The sequence below is a fragment of the Rattus rattus genome, chromosome 17 (genome assembly GCF_011064425.1).
Source record: "Rattus rattus isolate New Zealand chromosome 17, Rrattus_CSIRO_v1, whole genome shotgun sequence".
NCBI lineage: Eukaryota > Metazoa > Chordata > Mammalia > Rodentia > Muridae > Rattus > Rattus rattus.
The window spans coordinates 27,074,227-27,090,514 of NC_046170.1; the positions used below are offsets into that span (position 1 = coordinate 27,074,227).

The 16,288-nt window shown below is 39.0% G+C and overlaps 1 protein-coding gene across 1 annotated transcript in view; it reads left to right on the plus strand.

Annotated features, from left to right (window-relative positions):
* Nfat5 (nuclear factor of activated T cells 5) overlaps positions 1-16,288 on the plus strand; it is an 81,187-nt gene that overhangs the window by 56,749 nt on the left and 8,150 nt on the right. Inside the window, exons 7-12 of the mRNA XM_032888079.1 lie at positions 2,886-3,058; positions 4,593-4,727; positions 4,848-4,900; positions 7,133-7,265; positions 10,525-10,605; positions 15,494-15,642. Of these exons, the coding sequence (XP_032743970.1) occupies positions 2,886-3,058; positions 4,593-4,727; positions 4,848-4,900; positions 7,133-7,265; positions 10,525-10,605; positions 15,494-15,642 (724 nt within the window). The remainder of the gene's footprint in view (positions 1-2,885; positions 3,059-4,592; positions 4,728-4,847; positions 4,901-7,132; positions 7,266-10,524; positions 10,606-15,493; positions 15,643-16,288) is intronic.

Sequence of the window (16,288 nt, forward strand, 5' to 3'; positions counted from 1 at the left end):
GTTGTATTCATGATTTGCTTTCCTAAAGAATTCCCAAGGGGCTGGAGAGACGGCTAGTGGTTAAGAGCACTGACTGCTCTTCCAGAGGTCCTGAGTTCAAATCCCAGCAGCCACATGGTGGCTCAATACCATCTGTAATGAGATCTGATGCCCTCTTCTGGTGTGTCTGAGGACAGGTATATAGAGTGTACTTATATATAATAAATAAATAAATCTAATAAATAAATAAATAATTCCCAAGGCAGGGAAATGAAGGCCAAAGAAAATGCTGGCTTTTTTGGAAGCTAACATCAAGACTGACTTATTGAAATTTTTAATATAGTACTAAAAATAAAAATTACATAGTTGAGGACCTGGGGTATAGTTTGGTTGGTATAGTACTTGTCTAGGATGAGTAAAGCCCTAGGTTGGACCCCAGTACTGTATGACCTATGTATGATGGTGCATGTCTATAGCCCAAGCATCCTGAGGTGGAGACAAGAGAGCCAGAAGTTAAAGGTTATACTTGACTATATAATAAGTTTGGGACCCTGTTTCTAAAAGAAAACAGAAAAAATATACCCTTCAAAATTTGACCTGAGGCTAGAGAGATGGCTCAGAGAGTAAAGGCACCTGCCACCAAGCCTGATGACCTGGTTTTGATACTAGGACCCGAATGGTAGGAGAGTACTGAGTCACAAAAAGTTTTCTTCTGAGCCCCACACATACCTTGCTCTACATGCCCCCAACAATGGATGAATAAATGATGTTTTAAAAATTCTACAAATAATAGCCATTATATTTGTTTGTTTGTTTTGAAACAGGCTTTCAAGGAAGGAAGGAAGGAAGGAAGGAAGGAAGGAAGAAAGGAAGGAAGGAAGGAAGGAAGGAAAGAAAAAAGGAAGGAAGGAAGGAAGGAAGAAGACACATAGACAGACAGACAGACAGTCAGGGTCTCTCTGTCGTTCTGGCTATCCTGGGTTTCTCTGTGTAGACTGCAGCCTTGAACTCACAGAGATCTTTCTGCCTCTACCTTCTGAGTGTTGGGATTAAAGGTGGTGTGCACTGTCATAACCAGCAAACTACCATTTTAATGTTTATCTTTCCAGGTTTTTGTTCGGTTTTGTTTTTGACAAATTGAGATATTAATTATTTTGTAATCTGCTTTTTAGTTAATTTAGGAATGTTTTACAAGTTCATTAGCTGTTAATACTTTTTAATACCTATCTAATATTCTAATGCAGGAGCTAGTTGTTAATTTAAAAAAAATAAAGCATGGGTTGGGGATTTAGCTCAGCGGTAGAGCACTTGCCTAGCAAGCGCAAGGCCCTGGGTTCGGTCCCCAGCTCCGAAAAACATAAAAAAATAAAAAATAAAAAAAATTAAAAAAAATAAAGCATAACCCATTCTGGTTTTTTTTTAAACATTTTTTTTCTTTTTTTTTTAGGAACCTAGCAAGCACTCTACCACTGAGCTAAATCCCCAACCCCTTTTTAAAACATTTTGCTATATGTGTATAGAAGTTTTGCCTGTATGTCTGTGCACCTCTTGCATGCCTGGTGCCCACAGAGGTTAGAAGAGGGCATCACATCCTCTGGAACTAGAGTTATAGACAGTTGTGAGCATTCATGCAGGTGCTAGAAACCGAGCCAAGGCCCTCTGTAAGAGCAACCAGTGCTCTTAACTGCTGAGCCATCTCTCCACCCCTTCATTCTTGTTTAATACCTGAATTAGCTGCATGAAGAAAGTCTTTTTTTTTTTTTAGGCACCAGAATACAGAACAGGGGCTAGAGAGATAGTGTATCAGTTAAGAGCGCTTGTGACTGTCCCAGAAGACAAAGGTTTTAGCTCCCAGCATCTACGTGGCAGCTTACAGTTGGCTTTAACTCTAGTTCCAAGAGATCTGATGCCCTTCTCTAGGTCCAGGGACACCAGATACACATGTGGTGCACCGACACACGTGCAAGAAAATATACACGTAAAATTAATCAATTAACTAGTTAATTAATATATGATAAATACATATAGTATGTCCTTTTTTTTTTTTCAAGACAGTCTTACTATGTAACTGGGGTGTCCTGGAACTCACTATGTTGATCAGGTTAGCCTCAAAATTCAGATCCTCATGCCTTTGCCTCCTGAGTGCTAGGATTAAAGGCATGCAACACCATGCCTATCAAAAATAAATATTTTTTAAAAGCACAGAATAAGTCTTATTCTTATATTTATATCATAGGCCATTACTGTGTTCATATTTTAAAAATAATTTTGCTTACTGATTTTTTTGTATCCTAAACAGAAAATTAACAAGATTAGGGGCTTTGAATATTTAAAATTTATTCTTTGGTAATTTGGGAGTTTGGAACCTTAAGACTATTACATATTTAAAGAATTAATAAGAACCAGCCCTTTTTTTTTTTTTTTTTTTTTTTTTTTTTTTTTTTTGAGACAGGATTTCTGTGTGTAACAGCCCTGACTATCCTGGAACTCACTGGTGGACTTGAACTCACAGAGATCAACCTGCCTCTGCCTCCTGAGTACTGAGATTAAAGGTGTGCACCACCAATGTCTGGCCAAGAGTCAGCCTTTTTTTTTTTTTTTTTCGGAGCTGGGGACCGAACCTAGGGCCTTGCACTTGCTAGGCAAGCGCTCTACCACTGAGCTAAATCCCCAACCCCAAGAGTCAGCCTTTTTAAAAAAGAAACTTGTCATAAAATGTTGACCATTGCCAGGTGATGGCCTTTAATCCCAGTACTCAGGAAGCAGAGGTGGGTGGATCTCTGTTTGAAGCAGCATGGTGTACAGAACAAGTTCCAGAACAAGACCATACAATCCCTGTTTCGGGGCAGAAATCATTATTCTACTGTTTGTACAACAGTACCACTGGTATATTTTTTCTGTTTTAGGGTGGACTGCGTAGGAATACTGAAGCTGAGGAATGCTGATGTTGAGGCCAGAATTGGAATTGCTGGTTCTAAGAAAAAGAGCACGCGTGCCAGATTGGTTTTTCGAGTTAATATCACGAGGAAAGATGGCTCTACTCTGACATTGCAGACACCTTCTTCCCCAATTTTATGCAGTAAGTAAGAAAATATGAAGATGCTAGCTATATGAAGAGTTAAGTTTATCATGTCAATTTTTCAGATATCTGTAAAGTTTAATGTTATACTTCGGGTTACGTAGTCATGTTTAAGTTGAAGTATTTTAAAAGCTGCACGAAGGCAGCACGAGTGGCAAGCACTTATGCTCCTAGCCACTTGGAATGCTAAGACATGGAGATAATGTGAACCCAGGCGTCAAAGTCTAGGCTGGGGAAAAGAGCAAATCTCGGTCTCTTTGACCAAAAATAAAGTTGTAGTAAGCTGGGAGTACTGGCACAAACTATACTTGTAGAGACTAGGAGTAGAAATAAGAAAACTGCCATGAGTGTAGGCCAGCCTACTCTGAAAGACAAAATCTGTCTCAGAAAAAACTAACAAAAATTAGTTGTGTTATTTTTTAGGCAAAACTAAAAGTGATCTTGGGAGGTAAAAGGATCAGGAGTGCACTTCATCCTTAGCTACATGGTGAGGTTAAGGACAGTCTGGGCTACTGGAAATCTATCTCAGAATATAAAGATATTAAAATACATTGGAAAGATACTAGCTATTTATAGTTTCCTATTATCATACACTGATTTTAAAAGTAATTTAAGGGCTGGAGAGATGTCTCATAGGTTAAGAACACTGGTTGATCTTCTAGAGGACCTAAATTTGATTCCTAGCACCCACAGGGCAGCTTCCGACTGTCTGTAATCCCAGTTCTGGGGAATCTGATGCCCTATTCCATCTCCATGGTCACTGCAAACATGTAGTACACAGATACACATTCAAGCAAAACACATACAATTACATTTTAAAAACATTTAAGTAATTCGAGGGCTGTCGAGATGGCTCACAAAATTAAAGCACTCTTTGCCAAACCTGATGATCTGAGTTGGATCCTTGGAACCCACATGGCAGAGGGAACTGACTCCCACAGGCGTAATGCACATATACTGAATAAATAAACCTTAATGCAATTTTAAAAATACTTTATGTAATTTGACCTGGAAATTGTAACACTTAAAGTGGCCTGGATTGGTTTCCAAGCAATGTCCCCCAAGTAAGTCATTTAAATAGAATGCTAGAAGTGAGTTGCCAAGCTCTAAGGTTTCCAAGCATCTCTACCATGTTGGAACACTAAAGTAAAACGAGGAGAAACTTTGTAAAGAATGGCATGTTACATTTCTTGTTAAAGTTGTGGTTGTACAGCACAATGCATGTGAACTGCTGTGTGGGTGCTGGGAATTAAACCTGACAATTTGAGTTTTATACTCTGGACCCACATAGTGGAAGTGAAGAACTGACTCCCACAGTTTGTTCTGTGACCACCCACCCACTGTGGTGTGTGTACATACCCACATACTCACAGAGAGAGGTGATCTAAAATAAATAAAATTTAGTGATAAAACAAAAATTAATGATCTACAAAAACAACTCATAAAAGTGGACTCATGATTACAAGTTGTTTTCAGATAAGAATTAAGGGGTTGGTGGCTCTTCTATGGAAAACTTACATGTGTATATCCACAGCTCAGCCAGCAGGAGTTCCTGAGATCTTAAAGAAAAGCTTGCATAGCTGTTCAGTGAAAGGAGAGGAAGAAGTGTTTTTAATTGGGAAGAACTTTCTGAAAGGAACTAAAGTTATTTTCCAGGAAAATGTTTCTGGTAAGTAGGCATATAAGTGGTAGAGAGTGTTCCATGTTTCATTTGTAATAAAAATAGAGTCATAACTACAAAATGAAAAAGTTAAAAAAATGTATAAGTCACTGTTTTTATTTCTATCAGATGAAAACTCTTGGAAATCAGAAGCTGAAATTGACATGGAATTGTTCCATCAGGTACAATTTAAACTTTTTAATAATTTTGTTGTTTACTCAGCAGTTAATTCATTTTTGTTCAGATAACTTAGCTCAGTTATTTGAGATTCCTTCCAGTCCTGAGACTTTATTTATTTCTTCAAATAATGCATGAGAGCAGTCATGGCCTCTAGAGCACTGTTGTCAGTCAGACCCCAGTACCAAGCTTGTGAAGATGCCCATCGAAGGCTGCCAGCTTACTCCATTCTCGCTGAGGGGGAAAGGAACTCTGATCTCAACTCTGTTCTTTTGGGGTCCTTAAGCAACCCGTAGTTTTAATTTACTTCTTATGTACCTGTTTTCACTACCGATTGAAGCCTTATTACTTTTGTGTGCTGTGAACGTGCTTTAATCTCTCTTTATTTTAGTCTTCTCTTCCCCTTATCGTCCTTTCCATATCCCCTTCCTTCCCTTATATCCATTTGTCTATTCTTCTGAGGAATAGGATGTTACCTACCCCCATGTCCTTTCTTTTCTTTTGATGTAAGGTCTGATGTAGTCTAGGCTGGTTGCAAACTTGCTATACAGCCGAGGATGACCGTGAATTTCTGCCTCTGCTTCCCAAGTGCTGGGATCACAAACATGTATCATTAACCTGGTTTCTACAATACTGAGGATTAAACCCAGGGATTCATGCATGCTAACCAAGCATACTACCAATTGAACTATGTCCATCTTTAGTCCAATAATTAAATAATAATTAAAAATTAAATTTATAATGTTATACTTATAAATAATATATTTAAAAGATAATGATGAATAATTAAATAGTAAAAAAGTTTAAATTTACTATTATATATTATGTGTATGTGTAGGCATACATGACATGTAGTATGTAAATCATGTCAGATTTATGAACTCTTGACTCTGTTCTTCACCATGTGATCCAGGAATCAAATTCAAGTCATCAGGTTTATGTGACAAGTGCGATGCTAGATTGTCCTTAGAGGGTTGGATTTGTTTGTTTACTGTATAGGGTATAGATGGGTGTGGTGTATGTGTGCAGTGGCAGTCAGAGGACAACTCTGTGTAGTCAGTTCTCCTTCCACCTTTATATAGGTTCCAGGATCACATTAAATCAGGCTTTTTCAGCAAGCATTTTTACCTAGTGAGCCATCTCAGCCCAGACTTGGACATTTTGTTTGCAAATGAGTTTATAAACAAACTAAATCATAGCATGATAGGTCATTGGTTCTGTGGTTTTGTTCATATTTAAATTTTATTTTTTTCAAAGAGAGAGGAATGAGTTAAGTGCATTTTGAGAACTGACCTAGAGCTCATAATAAATGGAAAACAGAAGTGAAATATTACAGAGAGGAAAAGGTGTTGGAATAAACAAAACTTTGGAGTTGGGCATGGTGGCGCGCGCGCGCGCGCGCGCGCACACACACACACACACACACACACACACACACACACACACACACACACACACACCTGTAAAACCCAGCATTTAGAGGTTGAAGCAGGAGTAAGACTTTGAGGCCCAGTTGGTAAGAATTCACAGATGACATCTGAATACATTTGTGTATGGTACTATTATCTTGACAGATTGTGGGATAGACAGCCTAGATCTTTGTGGAGCTTCTATTTTTGTTGTTCAAGAGAGAAAAAAAAAGCTGTCAGTAATTTCAAGTGGTTAAAAAGTACTGTTATGAAAATAAATGTGACCAGTTGAAGAAGAATAGTACTTTAAAAGAGTGGACAGGGAATGGAAGACTTCTGAGAAGGCGGCATTTATTTATGAGAGCTGGGCATGGGTAAGGAACTTGCCATCTGGGAAGATGAAAATACTATAGTTGGACAGAACAGCTGAGATAAAGCTGAGGTTAGTAATTAAAAGGACCATGGTGAGAGTGGGAATGGATGAGGTTGGCTCAGCAGGAACCTTGTGGACTGTTGTGAGCATTGGGGCTTTACCATGAACGACAGGCATGCTGAGATGAATGGCATGCATGTGTCAACCTGAGCTTTAAAGCATCCTTTTCTGTTTGGTGTAGTGACCCACACCTAATCCCGGCCTGAGAGTAGCATGAAGCAGGAAAAGCTGGAGATTGAGGCAGGTCTGAGCTCCATAGCAAGACTGACTCAAAAAATCTAATGTATTGTTTTCTAATCAAACTTCTAAATTATACAGATAACAGGAAATTTACTTAAAATTTTTTGGCTTAAATATTGACTTCCTTTCTGATTCTTACACTTTTCCTTGATTAGAACCATCTTATCGTGAAAGTTCCTCCATATCATGACCAACATATAACTTTGCCTGTATCAGTGGGAATATATGTTGTGACCAATGCTGGAAGATCTCATGATGTTCAGCCATTTACTTACACTCCAGATCCAGGTATGTCAAAATGCACAATTCTGAACTAAAGTGAGTAATTAAATTCTATTTCTTTGAAAAAATTTGAAGTCCAGACAGCCAAAACATAAATTCCTATTAATTTGGAGATGAGTAATACTTTATAAAAAGACAGCTACCAAATACTACTGTTACTCTGAGAATCATTTCCACTTGTTCTCTCATAAGAGAGCTGTGAGTGCTTAAGCTCTGATGCTCCAGAGTTAGCCCAGGTCACTCTCTAGTGATTATCACTGTTACTGAGTGCCTTTTAAATGCGGGAAGGTGAAACTCAAAACTGGAAAACTGCTAAAGTTTGGCTGGTTTGTGGGGCTGTCCTCCAACACCCTGTCATCATGTTGGGATTGATTCCAGGGCTTTGTGTATGCTAGCCACATGCTTGACCACTGACTGTATACCTCTGGTCCTAGTAGACATTGTGAAACAGGTAAAAAAGAGGAAGTTGCAGTGATAAATGATAACATAATTGCAGTGATAAATGATAACATAAAACTATCAGACTGATGATAAATTTTTGGTGCCCCCCCTTTGTTTGTTTGTTTTTGAGACAAGGTTTCTCTGTATAGATGTAGCTGTCCTGGAACTTGCTCTTTAGACCAGGCTAGCCTCAAACTCAGATCTGATTGCCTCTGCCTCCTTAGTGCTGGGATTAAAGATGTGTGCCACCATTGCCCAGAAATGATAAATGTTTTAAATATAATTTTAAGCATTTAGTGATTTAGAAATACACCACAAAAGCAACTGAAATGTTTAAAGTTTATTTATTTAGGCAAAATGTGACTGCTGAGTTATTTGCCTATTTTGTTTAGTTACCTGCAGAATTAACAAAGCTCTGACAAAATGGGAAGAACGCTTTGGAAATGAACATTGTTGGCTTGTTGCATTGCCAGGAGGCTCAGTCTCTGCTGTAGCTGTTATTGGTTCAGTTTGTCTAACGTGAGGACTAGTTCAGAATTAGCAGTTCTACTTCTGCAGTTTATTGATAATGTGATCCCCACATACTTCAGAACCCAGTGAAACAGAAGGTGAGGAAAAGTGATTAAGAAAGAAAGCTCCTGCACCAAAAAAAAAAAAAAAAAAAAAAAGAGGGCAGAACTGAGGAGATAGCTCAGGCAGGAAAGTGCTTGCCTCACAAGGATTGATTGATTCCCAGAATCCACATAAAAAGCCAGACATACTCTTGTGAGCCCAGTTCTGGGGAGGCAGTTACAAGTAGGTCATTAGCGCTTTCTGTCCTGGGTGTGGAGTCCCCTGGAATTGGAGTTCTAGACAGTAGGTTGGGAGTGGCCATGTAGATGGTGGGAACTGAATGTGAGTACTTTGTGAGAGCAGGAAATGCTCTTAATAAGTCATCTCTCCAGCCCCGAACTTTGTCTTTTTATTCAATTAGAAATAACCATCTCAATACTTTTAGGAGAAATAATGCATTAAAAGTAAACCAGCTCAGATCCATCTTGGATATGTTTATGAATGCAAAGTAAATAAGTTGAGGACCATGGCTTACTCACTCCCACACTAATAATTTTTTTTAATGCTTAAAACACTGAAAGCCAGGCTGAGTGATTCCAGTTTGTCACCTCAGCAGTCAAGAGCCTGATATATTAAGGTTACCAGATTGAGGACATCCTGGGCCACTTCATAACAAAACAAATGTAACAGGCTAGATTCAGCAAGATTGCTCAGTGTGGTTAAGACACAGCAGCCTGAGTTCAGTTCCTGAGTCCCATGTGGTAGAAGAGAACCAATTTGACCCCCACATATGTGCTGTTGTACTTGTGTATGCATGCACATAAACAATAAGTAAATGTAATCTTATGACCAAAATGCAAGTTGGAGAGAAAAGGACTTATTTGGCTTACACTTCCACATTGCTGTTCATCATCAAAGGATGTCAGGACAGGAACTCACACAGGGCAGGAACCTGGAGGCAGGAGCTGATGCAGAGGCCATGGAAGAATGAATGCTGCTTACTGGCTCACTTCCTCTGGCTTGCTCAGCCTGCTCTCTTATAGAACTCAGGACAACCAATTGGGCTGAACCCTCTCCCATCAATCATAATTAAGAAGATGCTTTACATCTGGATCTTACGGAGGCATCTTCTCGATTGAGGTTTGTTTCTTTTAGGTAACTCTAGTTTTGTGTCAAGTTGACATAAGACTAGCCAGCTCAGTGGTTAAGAGCACTTGTTGTTCCTGCAGAGAACCCAGGTTCAGTTCCCAACACACACATTGTGGTTCACACAGATACAGTGGTAATCACAGCACTGGGGAGATGGAGGCAGGAGGACCTCTGAGGCTGACTAGCCAGCCAGGTTGACTAAATCTATGACCTTCTGCTTGGACTAGGTCACAGCGTTCTCGACATTCCTAACGCTGCAACCCTCTAATACACTTCCTCAAGTTGTGTGACCCCAAACTATAAAATTATTTTGCTGCTAGTTCTTAACTGTAATTTTGCTACTGTTATGAATCATAATGTAAATATTTGATATACAGAATATTTTATTATGACCCCTGTGGAGGTCCCTACCCATAGACTGAGAGCCACCAGGCTTAGGAAACCTTGTCTCAAAAAAACAAGGTGGGGGGGAATCCAGGAAATTTAAAATATGACAATAATAAAACAATGGCCATTTGAAGCAGAACCTATTCATTTGCAGTTTAACATTATTATTTAGAAATGACCTCTGTTCTTCAGCACCTTAAGTCAAGAGCTGTTATGGAAGATTACTCAATATGACTAGGTTATATTATATTATATTATGCAGTTCTCTGTTAGTGCTAGCAAAAATATTTTTCTAAGTTTTACTGGAAGAATAGTCATAATATTATAGACCTAGTATGTTCATCATGTGTGTTCTCATTCACTTTAAATATGAACAAGTGTTTTCCAGTTGGTACTTTTTAATAAATGTATATAGGTAAATGATAGCCTTTTTTTCTTGCTAGTGCTCTGATGTAGCTGTTCAGTGTTAAATGTCTGATATTTGTGTCAGTCTTCCATTCATGTGTTAAAAGGATTCTTAAAGTTTTCTGTCCTGGTAAGTGATTATATATTTTATCTACTTGGAGATGAGTATATTTTAGAGGGTAGTCTGCTGGTTATAAAAAATTAACCTAGGGTTCTAATAAACAAGTCAATGATGTGCTGAGAAATTATTCCAATTAAAGAGTATTAGAATATGTATTTTACCAAGATGAATATATTGAACAAAATATATGACTTTTGCTTTTAATATCAGCAGCTGGTGCTTTGAGTGTAAATGTGAAAAAGGAGATATCTAGTCCAGCAAGACCTTGCTCTTTTGAAGAAGCCTTGAAAGGTATCAATTTGATTGTTCTCATTTGGTCCTCTTTGGTGTTTACTAGCAAAACCTTAATGCTTTGTTTTCTCTGATGTAATATGACACTTAGCAAGGTGTTTTCCAAACTATAAAGTAAATATTTAAAACTTTACTGATGCAGAGACTTATTGTTCAACTTGATGTTTCCTTTCATCTAGCATATAGGTATACTTTAAAAAAAAAAAAAAAAGCCATAATAGACCAGACATTATGGTGCTTACTTGTAATCCTAGCACTTGGGAGGCAAGGGGACCATGAATTCAGGATCACCGAGGGCTACATAGCAAGACCGTATCTCAAAATAACAATATGTTTGAGTAGAGGAGTTTGTTTTCTTCAGTTTCTTCAGTTTAACCCTTATGGGCCTTCAAGATGGCTCAGTGGATAAGGTACTTGCCACCAGTCCTGATGACAGGGGTTTAATCCCTAAAACAAACATGGGAATTGTGGAATAAGGGAACCAGCTCCCACAAGTCGTTGACCATCACATGTACCATGACACTTGGGTACCCACACAAGATAAACATATAAATAGAAAAAAACAAACAAACAAAATAAAGCCCAAATCCCGTAAAAGTAATGAGAATAAGTCATACAAAAAAAGGGAAGCAGAGATTATGATGCTTCCTTCTTTAAAGGTTTGTACTTGTCATGAGACTGAAATATGGACTGTAGGTGTTCGAAGAATTACCTAATGGTTAGGATCTAACCATTCTTTTTTTTTTTTTTTTTTTTTTTTTTTTTTTTTTTTTTTTGGACTGGGAACTGAACCCAGGGCCTTGCGTTTGCTAGGCGAGCGCTCTACCACTGAGCTAAATCCCCAACCCCGATCTAACCATTCTTAAATCTGATATATTTATTTACTTCCCTACCAATTTAAAAAACAACAAAACACTGAAGACTAGGAGTGATAACACATGCCTACAGTTTTGATACTGTGGTGTCTGAGACAGGAATTTCATGAGCTCAGGACCTATCCATCCTTTATACTAAGACTATCTCAAAAAGCCCAAGTATAAAAGAAGCGATGGTGACAAACTGACTTAGGTTTGTTACAGTGTGGTAAGGCAGATTATAGTCCACAGCTGAAGTATGTGGTGATGGTGCTTTTATGCCTTTATCTATGAAGATACAGATTACATAATGGTACAGTTCCTTGAGTCATGAGTCGGTCTCCTCCAGAGATGGCAATAGTGGATCCCAATGCATCACTCATTGGGACTACACAACAGCAAGTCAGCCTCTCTGTACTGATGGTGCATGCAGGCTCAGTATTTCCTTACTCTTACCCAGCCCAGCAGCTCCTAGCACTCCACCTAAGTAGAGCATCAAAGCTAGGAATCTTACAGCTCTCCTCCTACTGACAAAAGCCCAGTCTAAGCTGATCAGAGCCAGGGGTGGAAGCCCATGCACACTTTTTTTTTTTTTTTTTTCGAGCTGGGGACCAACAGGGCCTTGCGCTTCCTAGGCAAGCGCTCTACCACTGAGCTAAATCCCCAACCCCCATGCACACACTTTTTAATGCCAGTACTTGTAAGGCAGAGGCAGGTGGATCTTTGTGAATTGCCTAATCTACATAGTAAGTTCCAAGACAGCCAGGGCTATGACGAGACCTCAATTAAAAACACAAATAAAAATGTCAGCCTAGTGTCAGAAAACCAACTAGACATGAGTATCCCAGTTTGTCACACATACCTAGAGGTAACAGAGGCAGCCCATGCAGATGATTCTCTACCCTAATAACACCAGCAGTGATAGATTAGAAAGCTGTTGGCACTGTGATACCAAAGAAACATTCAGGAAAAATGCTTTCCTCACTTCACCAAAGACACCAACAGCCCAGGGAAGCACTTTCCACTAGGTAGGCACTATCAAGCACAGATCAGGTAGTTAGGAATAGCCAGACCAGATAACCCAAAATAGAACTAAGTCGTCACTGAAACTACAGTGTACTTAGGTAATCTGAGCAAATTAAAAAAATGAGCACATTAAACATGCTTAAAGTAGTTTAAGTGTAACTACATCTCTTAACACAAAATCCAACATGGCCTTGAAATAATTTTTTAAATCATTTGTTAATTAGGAACCAAGAGGGGTTGGGGATTTAGCTCAGTGGTAGAGCGCTTGCCTAGGAAGGGCAAGGCCCTGGGTTCGATCCCCAGCTCCAAAAAAAAAAGGTTTAAATTAGGAACCAAGAAAAAAATCACAGTTTGAATGAGAAAAGATAACTGATATGAATTATTAAGAAAGGTGTTGGAACTATCTAACAAAATAATAGCTAGACCATGAAATTAATGCAATGGATAATTCTAAATTTCTTGAAAATTGAAATTAAAAATAGAAAATTTTAGTAAAGAAGGGGAGATATTTTTAAAAGAACCAAATAGAAATTACAGAACAGAAAACTACAAATTTTTTATTGTTGCTAGTTATATTTTATTGAAGCTGGGGGAAATTATGTCTTCCAATTTACAATGGAATCAAATAAGAAATGAGCAATAAAGGTAGAGAAAGGAGGATCTGAGTGAGGTTGAGGGCACTCTGGTCTAATAGTGAGTTCCAGAACTACATAGGCCCTGTCTCAAGGGAAGGGGAGAAGGGTGAAAAAAAAAAGAAATCAGCAATAAAGAAAATAGGAAAATCTTCACATTAAGAGAAAGTTTTGGGGGTTGGGGATTTAGCTCAGTGGTAGAGCACTTGCCTAGCAAGCGCAGGCCCTGGGTTCGGTCCCCAGCTCCGAAAAAAAGAATAAAAAAAAAGAGAAAGTTTTGAGCCTGGTGGTGGTGGTAGTGGTGGTGGTGGTGGTGGTGGTAGTAGTGATGGTGGTGGCAGTGGCGGCGGTGGCGGCGGCGGCGGCGGCGGCAGCACACGGCTTTAATCCCATCGCTCAGAAAGCAGAGGCAAAAGAAAATTTTGAGCTGAGAATGTGGCTTATAGTAAGCAAGTGCCTGCTAACAGCATGAGGCCCTGGGTTGGCTCTCTAGCATTGCGGAAACCAGGTGTGATGTTGATCCCAGTGTTTGAAGAGTAAAGGCAGGAGTATCAAAGTTGTCTTTGGCTTTGAGTTTAAGCCACACTGGGAAACATGAGAGTATCTCAACGAAGAGTGCAGATGGCCGGAGAGGTGGCTTAGTGATTAAGAGCACTTGTTGCTCCTGCAGAGGATCCAGGTTCCATTCCACCACCCATGGCAGCTCACAATCATGTGTTCAAGGGATCCAATGCCCTCTCTTTACATGGTTGCATGGTGTGTTTACCTGTTAGCAGGCAGAACATCATATGAATAAAGTTAAAAAATGAATAAATATTTGTTAAAGAGAACAGAGGTATCAAAAGGAAATCTGGAAATAAACTGAATAAAGATGAAAATGATGGCATTTGAAGTTGGTGAGGCACTAGGCGCAGTGGTATGTGAACTGGAATGCTGGCACCCTGGAGGCTGAGGGAGGAAGACGCAGTGTCTGAGACCAGCATGAGCTGTGCAACAGCAAAACCCCATCATAGGAGTCTGTGCTTCTTTCCGTAGTCTCACAGTAATAAGAATTTGAGCCTCACACTTGTCCGTCAGTCAGGCTTTAGCTGCATGAGCAGTTTGGCTCCATAAAGTACCAGTGGCAAACTCAAGTAAAAGTTAAAAAGAAGAAAGAAAAAGAGTCAAAGGGAGGATGGGGGCTAAGTGGAAAGGTAGTAATTGGCTCTTCTAACTGTAAGTTGATAGATAGCTTTTGAATGTGGAAGTGAAATGGTTTAGAAATACATTTAATGTACCACCTTAAATAATCGTTCAAGTTTGTAAAACATTGGTTCAGAGAGAAAAATGTAAATTACTTTATATGTGCTTGAATTCTTTTTTTTTTTTTTTTAAAGATTTTTTTATTTATTATATATAAATACACTTTAGCTGTCTTCAGATACACCAGAAGAGGGCATCAGATGGTTGTGAGCCACCATGTGGTTGCTGGGAATTGAACTCATGACCTCTGGAAGAGCAGTCGGGTGCTCTTAACCGCTGAGCCATCTCTCCAGCCCATGTGCTTGAATTCTTGCTGAAAAATATGTCAGTAATCTCAGTCTTCAAAAGGTTGGAATGCTGGATTATACCTATTTAACCTCTTAGAGATTACCAATCTCTGTGTGCTAAATACTCTTAAGACATAATCCCTGTTGCATTGGTGTATAGCTCCAGACACTTAGATGTGGCTTGTGGGATACAGCCGATAGCTGAACCAATTCGGTTTAGTACTTGACCTACAAGCTGTAGATATTTCTTGAGTGGTGGAGCTCTCCTCTGGATTGCAGGTGACACTAGACTTCATTCCCCAACGTGGTACCACATAAATAAGCCTGCCTTCTCAGTCCATAACAAGAATCTCCAAGCCAATCACACTTCAATAAAGGGAGGTTAGGTAGGAGTACGGATGTAGCAGAGTGGGCAGAATGCCTGCGTAGGATGCATTAAGCCCTGGGCTCGGTAGTTGTCTGCATATATCAGGCATAGTGGCCCACACATGTAATTCCAAGTAAAGACAGGAGGATTGAAAATTTGAGGTCATCCTAGGTTACATATCTTACATATCTAGTTTGAGGCTAGCATGGACTACATGAGAGTTTCTCAAAAATGGGGTAGGAGTAAATGTATCATGCATTATAATCATGATATAATCTATCCAGAATAGACATTTAACCCAGGTACGGTGGTATAGCACACCTATACTTTGAGCTCTTAGGGGATGAGGTAGGAAGATGACAAGTTTAAGGCCCGCCTAGGCTGCGTAGAGACTACGTCAAACAAACTAGATTTAAACCATGGCATTCAGTAAATAGATTGTTTCTTACAGTTTACAACTCTTCTTTTTTATATGTGTAGCAATGAAAACGACTGGATGTAACGTAGATAAGGTAACTATCCTTCCTAATGCCCTGATCACTCCACTCATATCGAGCAGCATGATTAAGACTGAAGATGTTACTCCAATGGAAGTAACATCAGAGAAAAGATCTTCCCCAATTTTTCAGGTGAGTTTTGTAACAAATGCCCTCTATCTATCCCACATACGAAAAATTGCTATATTCCCCTTTATTGTTTTTTCCATTCCAGATACGGTTAATGAATTTTGCTTTTCAGAGCAAATGCTTTATAGGTCAGTAAAATTGCTCACAAAGTAACTTCAGTCACATTTTGGCAAGAGGAGGAATTCATCCTTATGAAATGAGGTGTATTTATAAAAGGACTACAAGTTGGTTTTGGGACTGAGGAATCAAAGATGTAAGATTAAGGCCAACGTGGGCTACAGAGACAGACCTTGCCCCCAAAAATTAATTGATTTAATTAAAGCACCAATTTTAGCATTTTCAGAAGTAGAAACATTTTGATTGTGGTTCCTTCCCTACCATCTTTTTAATTCTCCTCTTCACTTGTTTTCCCCATTGCAATGTCACTGATGATCCACAATATGGAAGTGTCTTGAACTTGGTTACACACAAACTATCAGATGAATGTTCTCTTATTATTTTTAATTTGGCTAACCATGTCAATAACTGATTATTCTGCTTGTTTGACTATCTTTACAATACTGAAAGTCAGACATTGTCATAAAGAATCAGTCTTACACTGACTTCTATTTTTTTTAAGTGACAAGTCAGAGTAAGATCTGATAGAATT